The sequence below is a fragment of the Canis lupus genome, chromosome 6, assembly GCF_048164855.1.
Source record: "Canis lupus baileyi chromosome 6, mCanLup2.hap1, whole genome shotgun sequence".
Classification (NCBI taxonomy): Eukaryota; Metazoa; Chordata; class Mammalia; order Carnivora; family Canidae; genus Canis; species Canis lupus.
The window spans coordinates 17383813-17399357 of record NC_132843.1 but is presented as its reverse complement, the minus strand read 5'-3'; the positions used below and the strand labels follow the sequence as shown (position 1 = coordinate 17399357).

General features: G+C 36.7%; 1 protein-coding gene across 4 annotated transcripts in view; it reads left to right on the top strand.

The window, feature by feature from the left end:
* Positions 1-15545, top strand: part of OSBPL1A (oxysterol binding protein like 1A) — a 227569-nt gene that overhangs the window by 5304 nt on the left and 206720 nt on the right. For 2 of the 4 annotated variants that reach the window (XM_072829062.1, XM_072829059.1), the window contains exon 2: positions 14908-15030. The exons of 1 other annotated variant lie outside the window; for it this stretch is intronic. In XM_072829062.1, the coding sequence (XP_072685163.1) occupies positions 14910-15030 (121 nt within the window). In that variant the 5' untranslated portion in view covers positions 14908-14909. Of the gene's footprint in view, positions 1-3692; positions 3712-14907; positions 15031-15545 lie in introns of those variants that run through there. One more of the 4 variants, XM_072829061.1, reaches the window with a different exon arrangement.

Below are 15545 nucleotides of genomic sequence, written 5' to 3'. Positions count from 1 at the left end.
GAAACAAGGCAAAATAGTCTGGAGTCTCCCAGTGTTTTTTTTTTTTTTTTTTTAATTTATGATAGTCACAGAGAGAGAGAGAGAGAGGCAGAGACACAGGCAGAGGGAGAAGCAGGCTCCATGCACCAGGAGCCCGATGTGGGATTCGATCCCAGGTCTCCAGGATCACGCCCTGGGCCAAAGGCAGGCGCCAAACCGCTGTGCCACCCAGGGATCCCCTGGAGTCTCCCAGTTTTTGAAGCTCACCATATGTTTTGTCTAGGTATCTCCTTGAAAATATTCTCTTGTTTATATAAAATCTCAATTAATTTTAAAAAGAGAGCTTAGAATTGAATAAATGTGAAAAGAGCAGTTGAAAACATCCTCAAAATGATGGTGAAAAATACCATTTGATAGGCTGTGGCTTAAATCCATTCTGATCTGGTGCATTCAGGAATTCTTTTTCTTTCTCTTAAACATCAGAGACAAAGCCGTTTTCTGAAGTAAGCTTATGATTCCAAAGAATGTTTTTTTTAAAAAGCTGTTCAAAATGCGAATTTGGATTCTTTTATTTACTTTTTTTCTAAAGTTAACTATTAATCTTAGGAATTAGTTTATGAATTAGAGACCCATCAAATTAAATAGTAATGTTTAGTAATCCTAGAGTATATTTTTAAAAGTTTTCTTTTTTGGTATGATTTTAATTTCCTGTGACATATAAGGAAAAAAAAAAAAAAACCACCAACTTGAGGTGTCTGGGTGGCTCAGTTGCTTAAGCCTCCAATTCTTAATTTCAGCTCAGTCCTGATCAGGGTTGTGAGATTGAGCCCTCTATCAGTTGGGCTCCCCACTCAGCAAGGAGTCTGTTTGAGATTCTCCATCTTCCTCTGCACAGGTCTCCTGCACTCTTGCATGTGCACATGCTTTCTCTCAAATACATTTTTTTAAAAATTAAATTTTATTATCAGATAAAGGTGTACCACTTGTGACAAAAGCATTTCCTTTAGACCTTTCTATGCTTTGTTCTCAGAGAACTAAATCTATATCCATTCATCTGTCCATCTATTTAACCTTTGATTGCCTGTTGTGTTCTAGGCACCTTGCTAGGTACTAGGAATATAGGAATATAATGGAGAACATAATAGGACCCTTGTCCTATTCAAGTTTACAATGTAAGGGGTTGCACAGAAATGACCACATGAATTTGCCAGACTGAAATATGGCAAATACAGTGAGGGATCTAGTTGAGGTTGGGAATGGAGAGGGCAAGTCAGACCTCCTGAGAGATGTGAATAGTAATTGATTTGTATACTTGCCTTGCAATACTTATTAGTTCCCCTAGTTTAAGGCCTGGTTTTATTAATTAATGAGCCATCAAAGTTCAGGTCAATACCTGGAATGTGGTAAGCCCTCAATTAAGTGTTGATTCATTTCCTGGTGTAACACTAGTGATAGGTTGATAGTGGTCCTGATGGGGGTAGGGAAGCTGCTCCTTCTTGTGGATGTCATGTTAGACACCTTCCTCGCTTGTCGTTTCATCACTCGTAGTGCTGATGATTACCTGGATGCCTGCCTAAGGCACATGGTTTTATGTAGTAGTGAATATTCTAAAATTCAGGTCTACTCAGTCAGCAGCAGACTTAGTTATTCTCAAATGGAGAAACAAGATGTTAGGAATGGTTTCTTTGTAGCATAGTTGGAAGAAACATAAAGATGATTATACTGGTCAAGTTAGTACTGCTAGCATTTTGGGAAATTTACTCAGTTTTTAAATTATAGGAATTTTTAGAGTTGTGCTATTTTGACTGTGTTAGGGCCACTGAGAAATTATCTTGCTATAAAATGTATTGTTTTCAGCTCCTAACACTTATAAAATGATTTGTACATGGAAATAAGTTTTAAATGTATATGTGATTTAATAAACTTGTTTCTAGGGGGAGGTAGGAGAAAGTGCGCATTTCCTCCCTACCTCTGCCACTCCTTTCTAGGGTAATAGAAGTTTATAAAAGAAATGTAGGGAACATGCATTAGGGATTTATTTTCAAGGATATTAAGTCCTAAGTTTTACAGTCAGGAAACCCTTGGAATTAGCTAGGCCTGCTGATAGACTAATTAGTTTTGATGGATATGGGGTAAAAATTGTTTTGAAAATAAGAGAGTGTCCAAAGTTGCTTTAAGAATGTTTTTTTAGGGCAGCCCTGGTGGCTCAGCCGTTTAGCGCCGTCTTCGGCCCAGGGTGTGATCCTGGAGACCCGGGATCCAGTCCCATGTCCAGCCCCCTGCATGGAGCCTGCTTCTCCCTGTGTCTGTGCCTGTCTCTGTCTTTCGTGATTAAATAAATAAAAATCTAAAAAAAAAAGAATGTTTTTTTAATCAAACAAGCATCTGCATTAAAAACTGTGGGAGTTAGGTGGAGAGCAAGAGTTTTTCCCTTTTTTTCCTGTTTGGGTGAAATTTAACTGACTTTGTTCCCTTAATTTTAAAATAAAACTATTTGAATGTTATGTACCTCTATTATACTCCCCTCCCCTGTCCCCACCCTGTCTTAGAGTTCTCTCCAGTCCTGTTAAGATACCTAAGAATCTGTTTCTCTTTTGAGGAAATTGGTAGCCTTTGGACAGGAGCTCTTCCTGGGCTACCTAGCTCCCCCTCCCCCCCCCCCCCCAGCCCCTTAAGCACCATCTGCCCTGCCCCTGGCCTCTGCCACGCTTCTTTCTCTTGGGCTTTTCATCCACCTTCTTTTGGCCCCTCTAAGATCTTTTTAATCCCACATCCCTCCTTTCTTCTGTATGTCCAGCTTTTCCTGTATCTGGCTCTGCCCCCACAGCCTATAAACATGCCCAGGTATCTAATATCCTAAAACTGGAGCTATCACTAGCTCTTCAGAATGAAGTTGCTTTAAAGGAGTCTGGTGCCCTCTCTCCTTAATATCTCTCATTTACTTCTCAATGTACCACATGCATTTTTGCCTGCCACGTTCACCATCGTGACCTCTGATTTGCCAAACCAGCCTGTGGTTTCAGGCCTTGTTCCTGCACTTCCTTTTTAGCATTTCACACCCATCTGGCCCCTTTGAAACTCTGCCATCTCTTGGTATCAGTGCTATCACCCTCTTCTGTCCCTTCTCCAACCTTAATCCTTCTCTGCTAGATCAGAGCCCTTTGCCTCCTTCCCTTACATGCTGGTCTTCTCCTGAGGAGGGATCCTACTTGCCCCTATGACTTGAGTGACTGCTGATAACTTGGACCCTTTGAATTCTAGCCAGGAACTGCATACTTCTGCCCAAGCTGCTGCCTGGGCCTCTCCCTCCCTGTTTCCCCCAGGAGTCTCAAGCTCCTCATGACCAACATGGAATCATCACAGCTTCCCTGTGATTCCACAAGACTGTTCCTTTCCTGACATGTGTATGTGTTAGCAACTTTCTTTACCCTGCTGATCTTGGTGAACTTTCATTCCTCAAGTTCTGGCTGAAACATCCTTTTCTCTGGGATTCCTTCTATAACTGATGCAGATGAAGAACTAGTCCTGCCCTTTCTCCTGTATGGCCACTGCCCATTGCACACATTGCTATTCTTGGCACATGTCAGTATGATGATTGGCACATTCTCCCTGTTTCTGAAAGGCAGCGATTGTGCTGTCATTGTTATGCCTGCAGTGCCTATAGCAGCCTGTCTTTGGTAGTATTAACAACTGCTGTGCTGAATATGATACTACAGTGGGCTGTGTAAGTGGGTAAGATTCTTATCATTTTATTTTTTTCATCATGATAAGAGTACTCTTTAATCCCTGTCCCCTACTCCCCCACCACCCCCCTTCTGGTAACCATCAGGTTGTTTTCTGTAGTTAAGAGACTATTTCTTGGTTTGCCTCTCATTTTTTCCCCCTCTTTGCTTGCTTGTTTTGTTACTTAAATTCCATATGTGAGTGAGAACACATGGTATTTCTCTTTCTCTTGACTTATTTTACTTAGCATTATACTTTCTAGCTCTACCATATTATTGCAAATGGCAGGCTTTTATATACATCTTCTTTATCACTGGAACTTGGACTGCTTCCACAGTTTGGCTTTAGTAAATAATGCAGTAAACATAGGGGTGCATGTATCCCTTTGAATCAATCTTTTTGAATCTTGGGGGTAAATACCTGGTAGGGTGATTCCTGGATTGTAGGGTAGTTCTATTTTTAATTAAGGATCATCCGTACGTCCTCCAAATGTACCAGTTTGCATTCCCACCGTAGTGCACGTGGGCTTCCTTTTCTCCACATCCTCACCAACACTCATTTCTTGTGTTGTTGATTTTAGCTGCTCTGGTGTGAGGTGATACCTCATTGTAGTTTTCATTTGGATTTCCCTGAGGATGAGTGGTGTTGTGTCTTTTCATGTTTGTTGGCCATCTGGATGTCTTCTTCGGAAAAATGTCTGTTCATGTCCTCTCATTTTTAATTGAAATATCTTTTTTGGTGTTGTATAAGTTCTTCATTTATAAATTTATTTAATCTCTGCATCCATCATGAGGGTTGAACTCATGACCCTGAGATTAAGAGCTGTATACTCCTCCAACTAAGCCAGCCAGTCACCCCTAAGCTCTTCATGTATTTTGAATACTAACCTTTTATCAGGTATGTCACTTTGCAGATATCTTCTCCCATTCAGTAGGTTGTCTTTAGTTTTGTTGATTGTTTCCTTTGTTCCCAACACCATTTGTTGTCGGAGAGACTTTTTCCCATTGTGTATTCTTGCTTCCTTTGTCAAAGATTAATTGACCACAGAATTGTAGGTTTATATCTGTGCTTTCTATTGTGTTGGTCCATGTGTCTATTTTTGTGCCAGTACCATAATGTTTTGATTATTACAGCTTTGTAGTATATATTGAAATCTAGGATGCAATCCCTCCACTTTTATTCTTTTTCAAAATTTCTTTGGCTACTTTGATCTTTTCTGGTTCCATACACATCTTAGTCTTTGTTCTGTGAAAAATGCTGTTGGTGGTTTGCTAGGGATTGCATTAAATATGTAGATTGCTTTGGGTAGTATGGGAAGTTTAACAATATTTGTTCTCCTAGTCCATGAGCATGGGGTATTTTCCCATTTGTTTTTGTCCTCTTCAATTTCTTTGAGCAGTGTTTTATAGCTTTCAGAATATAGGTCTTTCATCTTCTTGGTTAAGTTCATTCCTAGGTATTTTATTATTTTTGTTGAAATAATACATGGGATTGTTAATTTCACTTTCTGCTATTTCATTATTAGTTTATAGAAATGCAGTGAACTTCTGTATATTGATTTTTGTATCCTGTGACTTTACTGAATTATGTATCAGTTCTGATAGTTTTTTGGTAGAGCCTTTAGGGTTTTCTGTATATAGTGTCACACCATCTGCATATAGTGAAAGTGTTACTTCTTCCTTACCAATTTGGATGCATTTCATTTCTTGCCTCATTGTTGCAGGTAGGACTTCCAGTATTATATTGAATAAAAGTGGGAGGAGTGGATATCCTTGTCTTGATCAGGATCTTAGGAGAAAAGCTCTCAGGTTTTCACCATTGAGTATGATGTTAGCTATGGGTTTTTCATATATGGCCTCTATTTATGTTAAGATGTGTTCCGTCTAAACCTACTTTGCTGAGAATTTTTATGAAGAACGGATGCCATACTTTGTCAAATTATTTTTCTGCATATAGTGAAAGGATAGAAACCATATGATCATTTCCCTTGTTGATGTATCACATTGATTTGTGAATGTTGAACCACCCTTGCATCCCAGGCATAAATCCCACTCGATTATGGTGTATGATTTAACATATTGTTAGATTTGGTTTGCTAATATTTCATTGAGAATTTTTGCATCTATGTTCATCAGAGATAATTGACCTGTAGTTCTCTTTTTTTTGTAGTGTCTTTACCTGGTTTTGGTATTAGGGTAATGCTGGCCTTATGGAATGAATTTGAAAGCTTTCCTTGTTTTACTTTTTGAAATAGTTTGAGAAGAATAGGCATTATTATCTCTTGAAATGTTTGGTAGAATTCATCTGTAAAGCCATCTGGTCCTGGACTTTTTTTTTTTTTTTTTTTGGTAGTTTTTTTGATTACTGATGTAATTTCATTGTTGATAACCTGTTCAGATTTTCTATTTCTTGATTCAGTTTTGGGAGGTTATGTGTTTCTAGGAATTTATCCATTTCTTTCCGATCTTTGGCACTAATTTTTCATAATAATCTCTTACAACCCTTTGTATTTTCTATGGTGTTGATTATTCCTCCTTTTTCATTTCTGTTTTTATATGAGTTCTCTATGAGTCTGGGTAAAGGTTTATCAATTTGTTGATCTTTTAAAAGAACTAGCTCCTGGTTTCACTGACATTTTTGCTGTTATTTTTAATATTCAAATCTCTGTGCAGCTTTATATTTTAGTACACTTTTTGGTTTTGTTTCACAATATAATTTTGTTCTCTAAAGATTAGGTTTTATTTAACTTTTTCTCTGAAATTTTTTTCAAGTTGTTTTTTTCCCCTCTTGGGCTCTGGACTTTTTGATATTTTAGAGGTTTCATTCAGATGTCTTGTCACCCTTAGCTACTGGTTTTTAAGAGTGAGGAACTAGAAAGCTCATTGGAAATTGAGAAAGTAGGGGAGCCTTGTTCACTCCCAACTTTACTGTAAGATTCATCTGATTTAGTTTATTGGGAGCTGCTGGTGTCTTCTTGGAATATGTTATCCCTTAGGTATTGTAACCAGCTTATCTCCACCCCCTGGCTGGAGCCCTGGGTTTTTAGCATTAGGAATGCTGATGAAGGAAGAGGGGTGGGAGTCATAGTGTTCACTGTGCATAGGCTGCTTTTTTTTTTTTTTTTTTTTGGCTGCTACTTTTTAAAATGATCCTTTAACTGTCTTCCATCCTCCCGTCTGTAGAGCATTTCTTCTAGCCTTCCTAGAAGATTCATTTAACTAGTTCCCTATTGATGGACATGGACTTCTTAATACCCTTTTAAGCATTGTAAATAATGCAATCCTTATGAACATGCTTATAAAATAATCTTATGTCAGTATTTCTGTAGGATAGATTCCTCAAAGGAGAGTTGCTCTGGGAAAATAAATGGTATATGTGTATTTAAAAATTTTTTTTGAATTGTGAAATATGTGTAAGATAAAATTTACCATCTTGAAAATGTTTTGTACACTTCAGTGGTGGTAAATACATTAATAATGTGTCCTACCATTACCACTATCCAACTTTAAAATTTTCTTATAAAACTGAAACTCTATACCCAATAAATAATTAGCCATTCTCCTCGTCAAGTCCCTGGCAACCACCATTCCACTTTCCTTCTCTGATTTTGACTGCCTGTGCTCTAAGTACCTCATGGAAGTGGAATTGTACAGTATTTGTCTTTTTGTGACTGGCTTATTTCACTTAAGATCATGTCTTCATAGTTAATCCATATTGTAGCATATTGCAGAAATTTCTCCCCCCGCCCCTTTTTTTTTTAAAGCTTTTATTTATTTATTCATGAGAGACACACAGAGAGAGAGAGAGAGAGAGAGAGAGGGCCAGAGACACAGGCAGAGGGAGAAGCAGGCTCCATGCAGGGAGCCTGACATGGGACTCTATCCCGGGGCTCCAGGATCACGTCCTGGGCTGAAGGTGACGCTAAACCACTGGGCCACCGGGGCTGCCCTTCTTCCTTTTTAAACATTGAAAAATATTCCATTGTATGTATATACCATATTGTGATTAACTATTCATCTGCTGGTGGATACTTGTGTTGCTTCCATGTTTTAGATACTGTGAATAATGAAGTACAAATACCGTGAACATTGATGTACAAATACCTCTTTAAGACCTACCTTTCAGTGCCTTTGGGTATATACCCAAAAGTAGAATTGCCAGATCATAGGGTTATTTTATTTTATTTAATTTTTAATTTTTTAAAAGATTTATTTTTTCATGAGAGACACAGAGGGCTGCCCAGGTAATTTTATTTTTAATTGTTTAAGAAATCGCTAATTTGTTTTACACAGTGGCAGTACCATTTTACATTCCTGCCAACAGTGCACAGGATTCTAATTTTTCTGCCTCCTTGACAGTCTTTGTTTTCTGTGATTTTGTTTTTCATTGTACCCTTCTTAATGGATGTGAGGTGGCATCTCGTAGTTTTTTTTTTTTTGTATATTTTTTTTATTGGAGTTCGATTTGCCAACATATAGTATAACACCCATCAAGTGCCCCCTCAGTGCCAGTCATCCAGTCACCCCATCCCCCTGCCCACCTCCCCTTCCACTACCCCTTGTTCATTTTCCAGAGTTAGGAGTCTCTTATGTTCTGTCACCCTCTCATTGTAGTTTTGATTTGGATTTTCCTAATCAGTGATGTGAAACATCTTTTCATGTCCTTATTGGCCATTTGCAGATTTTTTTTAAAAGATTTTATTTATTTGAAAGACAGCACAAGTCGGGGAAGGGAGAGGGAGAAGCAGACTCCCCTCTGAGTGGGGAGTCCAACATAGGGCTCTATTACAGGACCTTGATGATGACTTGAGCTGAAGTCAGACACTTAACCAGCTGACCCACCCAGGTGCACCCTTGCCATTTGCGTATTTTCTTTGGAGAAATGTCTATTCGAGTACTTTATTTTTGAATTGTGTTTTGAGTTTTAGAAATTCTGTGTATTTTGGATATTAATCCCTTATCAGATGTGATTTGGAAATATTTTTCTCATTTTGTGACTTGCCTTTTAACTCTGATAGTGTCTTTTGATGCACTGAATTTTAAAATTTTCATGGTGTCCACTTCATCTATTTTCTATTTTTCTTGTTACCCATGCCCTTGTTGTTCTGTCCAAGAAATCATTACCAAAATCGCTGTTATGAAGCTTTTGCCCTATGTTTTCTTTTTATTGTTTTATATCTTATATTTAGATCTTTGATCCAATTTGAGTTAGTTTTTGAATATGACATTAGGTAAAGGCTCAACCGAATTCTTTCCCACATGTATTTTCAGTTTCCCCAGCACCATTTGTTGATAAGACTGTACTTTTCTCATTGAATCATTTTGGCACTCTTCTTAAAAAAAAAAAAAAAATCATTTAACCATATTTCTGGCTTCCCTATTCTACTCCATTGTTCAAAATGTCTATCTTTATCCCAGTACCACAGTATTTGATTATGGTAGCTTTATTACATGTTTTGAAATGAGGAAATAGGAGTTATCCAGCACTGCTCTCCTTCTCCAAAATTGTTTTGGCTATTTAGAGTTACTTGAAATTTCACATGAATTTTAGGATGGGTTTTTCAGTTTCTGCAAAAAACATTACTAGGATTTTGTTAGGCATTGATTGAATGTCTAGATTTCTTTGCATAGGATTGATATTTTAATAAGTTTTCCAATTCATAAATATGGGATGTGTTTCCATTTATAAAGATTTTTTAAAAAGTTTATTCATGAGAGAGACAGAGGGAGGGAGAGGCAGAGACATAGGCAGAGGGAGAAGCAGGTTCTATGCGGGGAGCCCCATGTGGGACTGGATCTTGGGACTTTGGCATCATGCCCTGAGCTGAAGGCAGATGCTCAACTGCTGAGCCAACCCAGGTGTCCCTGTGTTTCTGTTTATGTATGTCTTTCATTTTTCTCAGCAATATTTTGTTGTGTTTACTGAAGTATTTGATTTTTTTTTTTTGGTGAATTCTTAGGTATTTCATTCTTTTTTGATATTATAAATCAAATTATTTTTGTAATTTCCTTTTCAGATTATTTATTGGTGTATAGAAATGCAACTGATTTTGTATCCTGAGAATCTTGTATCTTCACACTTTCCTAAATTTATTTCTAAGAGCTGTTTTTATTATGGGGTTTTCTGTAATTATCCTCAGCAAACAGATCATTTTACTACTTTTCCAATTTGGATGCTTTTTATTTCTTGTCTAAATTATCTGACTAGAATGCCCAGTATTATGTTGACTAAAACTGGTGAAAGTGGGCATCATTTCCTTGTTCTGATTTTAGAGGAAATTCTTTCACCTTTGAGTATGATGTTTGCTGTGGGTTTTTCATATATGGCTTTTATTATGTTAAAATAGATTTTTATTTCTAGTTCTTTGAGTTGTTTTTTTTAAAATCATGAAAGGTGTTGAATTTTGTCAAATGTGTTTTCTGCATCAATTGAGGGGATTATGTGTTTGTTTTTTTTTTCTTCTTATTCTGTTAATGCAGTGTATTACATTGATCAGAGTTCATATGTTGAACAATCCTTGCATTTCAGGGATAAATCCCACTTAGTCGTGGTGTATATTCCTTTTAATATTGCTGTGGAATTCAGTTTGCTAGCATTTCACTGAGAATTTTTCCATCAGTGTTCATAAGGGATAGCAGTCTGTAGTTTTCTTGTAGTGTTTTTGTCTCCCTTTGGTATTAGTGTAATGGTGGCTTCTTGGATAAATTACAAAGTGTTTTTTACTCTTGAAGTTTTTGGAAAAATTTGAATAAGATTAGTATCATGCTCCAGTGAAGCAGTCAAGTTCAGGGAGATCTTCTTTGAGAAATTTTTGATTACTGATTCAGTCTTTTTACTGGTTATGTATCTATTCAGGTTTTCCATTTCTTCATGATTTGGTTTTGGTAGGTTTTGTGTTTCTAGGAATATGTCCATTTCATCTAGGTTATTCAGTTTGTTGGTGTATAATTATTCACAGTACTCTTATGCTTTTTATTTCTGTAGGATTGGCAATAATGTCCCAATTATTTCTGATTTTAGTAATTTGATTTTTCTCTTTTTTTCTTTAGTCCAGCTAAAGGTTTGTCAATTTTGTTGATGATTCTGAAGAGCCAACTTTTGGTTTCATTAATTCCCCCCCTTTCTATTCTCTATTTTGTTGCTTTCTGTTCTAATCTTTATTTCTAATATCTTTGGGTCTAATTTTTTTTTTCTAGTTTCTTAATTTGCAAAGTTAAGTGGTTGTTTTGAGGTCTTGTTTTTCAACGTAAGCATTTTTGGCTATACGTTTCCCCTCTTAGTTGTGTCCCGTGCGTTGGTACATTGTATTTTCATTTTCCTTCACATCTAAATATTGTCTAGTTTCCTTTGTGATTTATTTTTTAATCTGTTGGCATTAAAATATGTTTAGTTTCCACCATGTTGTGAATTGTCCACTTTCCTTCAGTAATTCCCAACATCATCTCTGTTGAGACTTAATCTCTAGCATAACATATGGTCTATTCTGGAAAATGTTTCATACTCACTTGAGAGAAATGTATATGCTGTTGTCAGAATGTTTTGTATATTTCTGCTTGATCTAGTTGGTTTATTGTGTTAGGTCCTCTGTTTCCTTCTGTCTTTATTTTTTTTTCCTTCTGTCTTTAAAGATATTTAAGTTCTGTCAGCTTTTGTTTCTTATATTTTGATCTGTCATTGGGTGTTTGCAATTGATTGCTTATTGCTGTAGTAAATCTTCTATTAAAATATTTTTTTGTCCCTTGTACCTTTGATTTTGAATTTATTGTATCTGACATTAGTATAGTCACTCCTCTCTTGATTACTGTTTGCAAGGATTATCTTTTTCCATCCTTTAACATTCAATCGATTTCTGTCTTTGGATCTAAAGTGAATCTCCTGTAGACAGCATATGATTGGATCATGTGTTTTTATCCATTCTGCCCATGTCTCTCTTGATTGGAGAGTTTAATCCATTTACATTTAAAATAATTACTGATAAGGAGGAACTTCTGTCGTTTTGCTATTTTCTGTTGCCTTATAGCTTTTTTTGTCCCTCATTTACTACATTATTACCTTTTGTATTTAGCTGATTCATTTTGTACTGAATTATTTAAATTATTTTCTTTAAATTTGAGAGTTATTTGGGGGGGTGATCATGGGGATTACATTTAATGTTCTAAAGTTATAGCACTAATTTGAATGTATATTAGCTTAACTTAAAACACATACAAAAACCTTGCTCCTTTATGCTGTTCCCACCCCTTTTGGTTACTGATGTTACAAAAATACATTTTTATACACCGTATTCCCAAAACATAAACTAATGCATTAGTCTCTTAAATTACATAGAAAACAAGATTTGGAGTTATAAACTAAAATTCTAATAATACTAGCTTTTGAAACAGCATTTTTTCTTTGTGCTACTCATAAGTCATGTAGAAAATAAAAAGTACAGCTATAAAGCATTATTATAATAACACTAGCTGGGGGAATCCCTGGGTGGCTCAGTGGTTTAGCACCTGCCTTCGGCCCAGGGTGTGATGCTGGAATCCCAGGATCGAGTCCTGTATCGGGCTTCCTGCATGGAGGCTGCTTCTCCCTCTGCCTGTATCTCTGCCTCTCTCTGTGTCTCTCATGATAAATAAATAAAAATAAAATCTTTAAAAAAAATAACACTAGTTGTTATTTGAACATGTATTTACCTTTATCAAGATGTTTATTTCTTTATGTGGCTATGGGTTACTGTCTAGTGTGCTTTTATTTTACTTTGCAGGATTCTATTGAGCATTACTTGAAAGGCAGGTCTAGTGGTAATGAAGTCCCCCACCTTTTTGTTTTTCTGGGAAGGTCTTAATTTTCCTCTCACTTTTGAAAAGTAGTTTTTTTGTTAAATATTGATTCATGGCTGACAGTTTTCTTTTTGTACTTTGAATATATTTGCTGACTGCCCTCTGTCCTCCAAAACTTCTGATGAGAAATCTGCTGTCATCTTACCCTTGTATGTGATGATTCAGCTTCTCTCATGCTGCTGTCAAGATTGTCTCTCTTGAAAATTAGATTATATAGTGTATATCTCTTTGAGTTCCCCTTACTTGGAATTCATTGACTTTCTCAGATGTTTGTGTTCATGTCTTTTATCAAATTTGGGAAGCATTTAGCTATTATTTCTCCAAGTATTCTACCCCTTGTTCTCCCTGTACTGGGACTTTCATGATACATGTAGATGTGTGTGTTGGTGTCCTACAGGTCCCTTAAGCCCTGTTCAGATCTCAGTCTTTTTTTCTTTCTGTTTGTTTCTCAGACTCCGTGGTCTACATTGCCCTATCTTTCAAGGTCACTGAGTTTTCTGCCTGCTAAAATCTGCCTTTGAATCCCTCAAGTGAATTTTTCATTTGTTATTATACTTTTCAGGTCAAGAATTTCTTTGTTTCCTAAGTCGATTTTCTCTTTGTGTTTTCCTCTCATTTATACATTTTCTTGACTCTCTCCATCTCCTTAGATCTTCATATGTCTTTTTGACATCTGTGTCTAGTATATTTGCCATCAAATCTTCTTCAGGGACAGTTTCTATTGATGAGTTTTTCCCTTTGAATGGGCCCTACTTTCCCGTTTCTTTGTATGCCTTGTAACTTTCTTCATTGTTGAAAATTGGACTTTGAATCTAATAATGTAGTAACCCTTGATAGCAAATTCTCCTCTATCCCCGAGGTTTTCTAATTTGTCATTGTGGTTTGAGATTGTTGTGGGCTGTTTTCTGTGCTGAGGATTAGGTTAGCCCGAACTGTAAATTCAAGGTCTTCTCATGTCTTTTCTGAGCCTTTCGGTGATCATGAGGAGTCATGTTCTAATTCACTTCATACATGCAGTTGTTTTTTGATGTGCTGGTCTTTAGTGTCTGGCTTTTAAAAGAGTAGAAACAAAAATGAAGGGATAAACAAGAGTGCTGGCCCTTTAAGTCCCCTGCAAGCTTAGCCCACTGGAGGGGATTGCAGCAGTGAGAGATGGTGCAACAGCAGTGACTGCTGGCTTCTGTCTGCATCTCTGTGATCAGAAGTAGCAGTGATCTGAGCCCAGATCTCCAATATTTGGAGTGCAGGGGTCTTTGTGTTCACTCTGGCTCTTACAGGCTGTTTCAGGAACACACGTAAAGAGAGATGGATAGCTGCTGGCTTGCTAAGAGTTGACACTGGCATAAATTAACTACAGTTTACCTTCTAATCTTGGCGGTGGTAACCCTTGAGAAGATCCTAGGGTTCCAGAATAGTTGCGTTGGGCATATTCTGCCAGTTGCAGCTACTGTCTAGGTAGGGGAACAGGTTCCTGTGTTTCATACTCTGCCAGCTTAGTAGAATCCTCCCCAGGTGTATGCATATTTTGAAATGTACTCGATACTGACAAATTGGAGCCTCTCCCCCTGTGACATAGGAAAGATTGTATGGATTTATATTCATATTAGCAGTTTATTGCAGTGCATATTTTCTGTCCAGGACAGCATTGGGCATGTTTAACCTTTTTTTTTTTTTTTTTTAAATTGAGGTATTGTTGACATGTAATGTCACATTAGTTTCAGATATATAATCTTTTTACTTCTGCTAATGTTGTAGTCAGAAAAAATTGATTTGCATTTATTAGAAGGAAATTTATATTCTGTGACTTGTGCTTGATATCATTATGACAAATGCTTTAAATTGGTTACAGTCCTCTATATTTGGTTTGAGGCTTGGAAAAATAGGAGAGAAAACAAAGGAATTGTAAATATGGCCACTCCTAGATCTTTACCTGTAATTTAGTTTTTTTTTTCCCCCCCCAGGATATTTTGCACAGTTTTTGAATGTGTTAATTTATATTTCAGCCTTATGATATCTTTATAGTAATGACCATGTTTTAACTTTGTCTAGTTATTGTAATAACTATTTACAAAAAATCATGTATCTATAAAGGATTCTGTCATACAGTGTTAACAACAGTTCATGAGGTTATTTTGCAGATGAAGAAACTGAGGATTTTGAGAGATTAAGAAATTTGCCCAAACGTCTAGTACATTTTTTCAGTAATAATAAAAAGGGGAAAGGAATCTTAAGGTCACGTTCTGGCCTTGCAGCTGATTTGTTTAGTCATTTCATTAGCTGCAAAATGAAGATGATTTTTTTCCCTTTCTGTATTAGCAAATAGTGTCTAAATGCTAATTATGTTAATAGATAATAGCAATATTATTTTTAAACCTAGAAATGAACACTGAAGCAGAACAGCAGCTTCTCCATCATGCCAGAAACGGCAACGCTGAAGAAGTTAGACAGTTATTAGAAACTATGGAAAGGAATGAAGTAATTGCTGACATTAATTGCAAAGGTAAGCTTTGAGTGGATTTTTTAGCTTTCTTTGTGAGTATGCATGGTTCTGTCATTTATTTAGCACAATATTTTGATCTTGCTAGAAATACCCATCTCTGTCTAGAAAGAATCTTCATAAGAGTCAGTAAAAGGTCTCCCTAAATCAGGGAAATTGAAATCTAGTCTTAACATTTAGTGTCTGTGACAATTTTAGCAGCTACGAGAGTGATCCTGAGCCTACAAGATGCATGCTATGATAGGATATGGTAGTTAAAGCAGCAGGTTTGAATGTTGACTATACGCCCAGGGTCCTGTGAAGTACCTTATAGGTGGTGGTAGGTAGTATCTCTGACCTCACTGAGATTAGTGTTGTAGATTAATAGATCAGACTAGTCTATACTATACAGTATATACCAGAATATGGAATTCCAGTGTGTCATGAAATCCCATGGGCGAAGTATGAAACTGGAACTAGAAGAATTTGCTTCTTGGAGGAAATAATTCTAAGGTGATCTATGAAGAGTGTATAGGGCT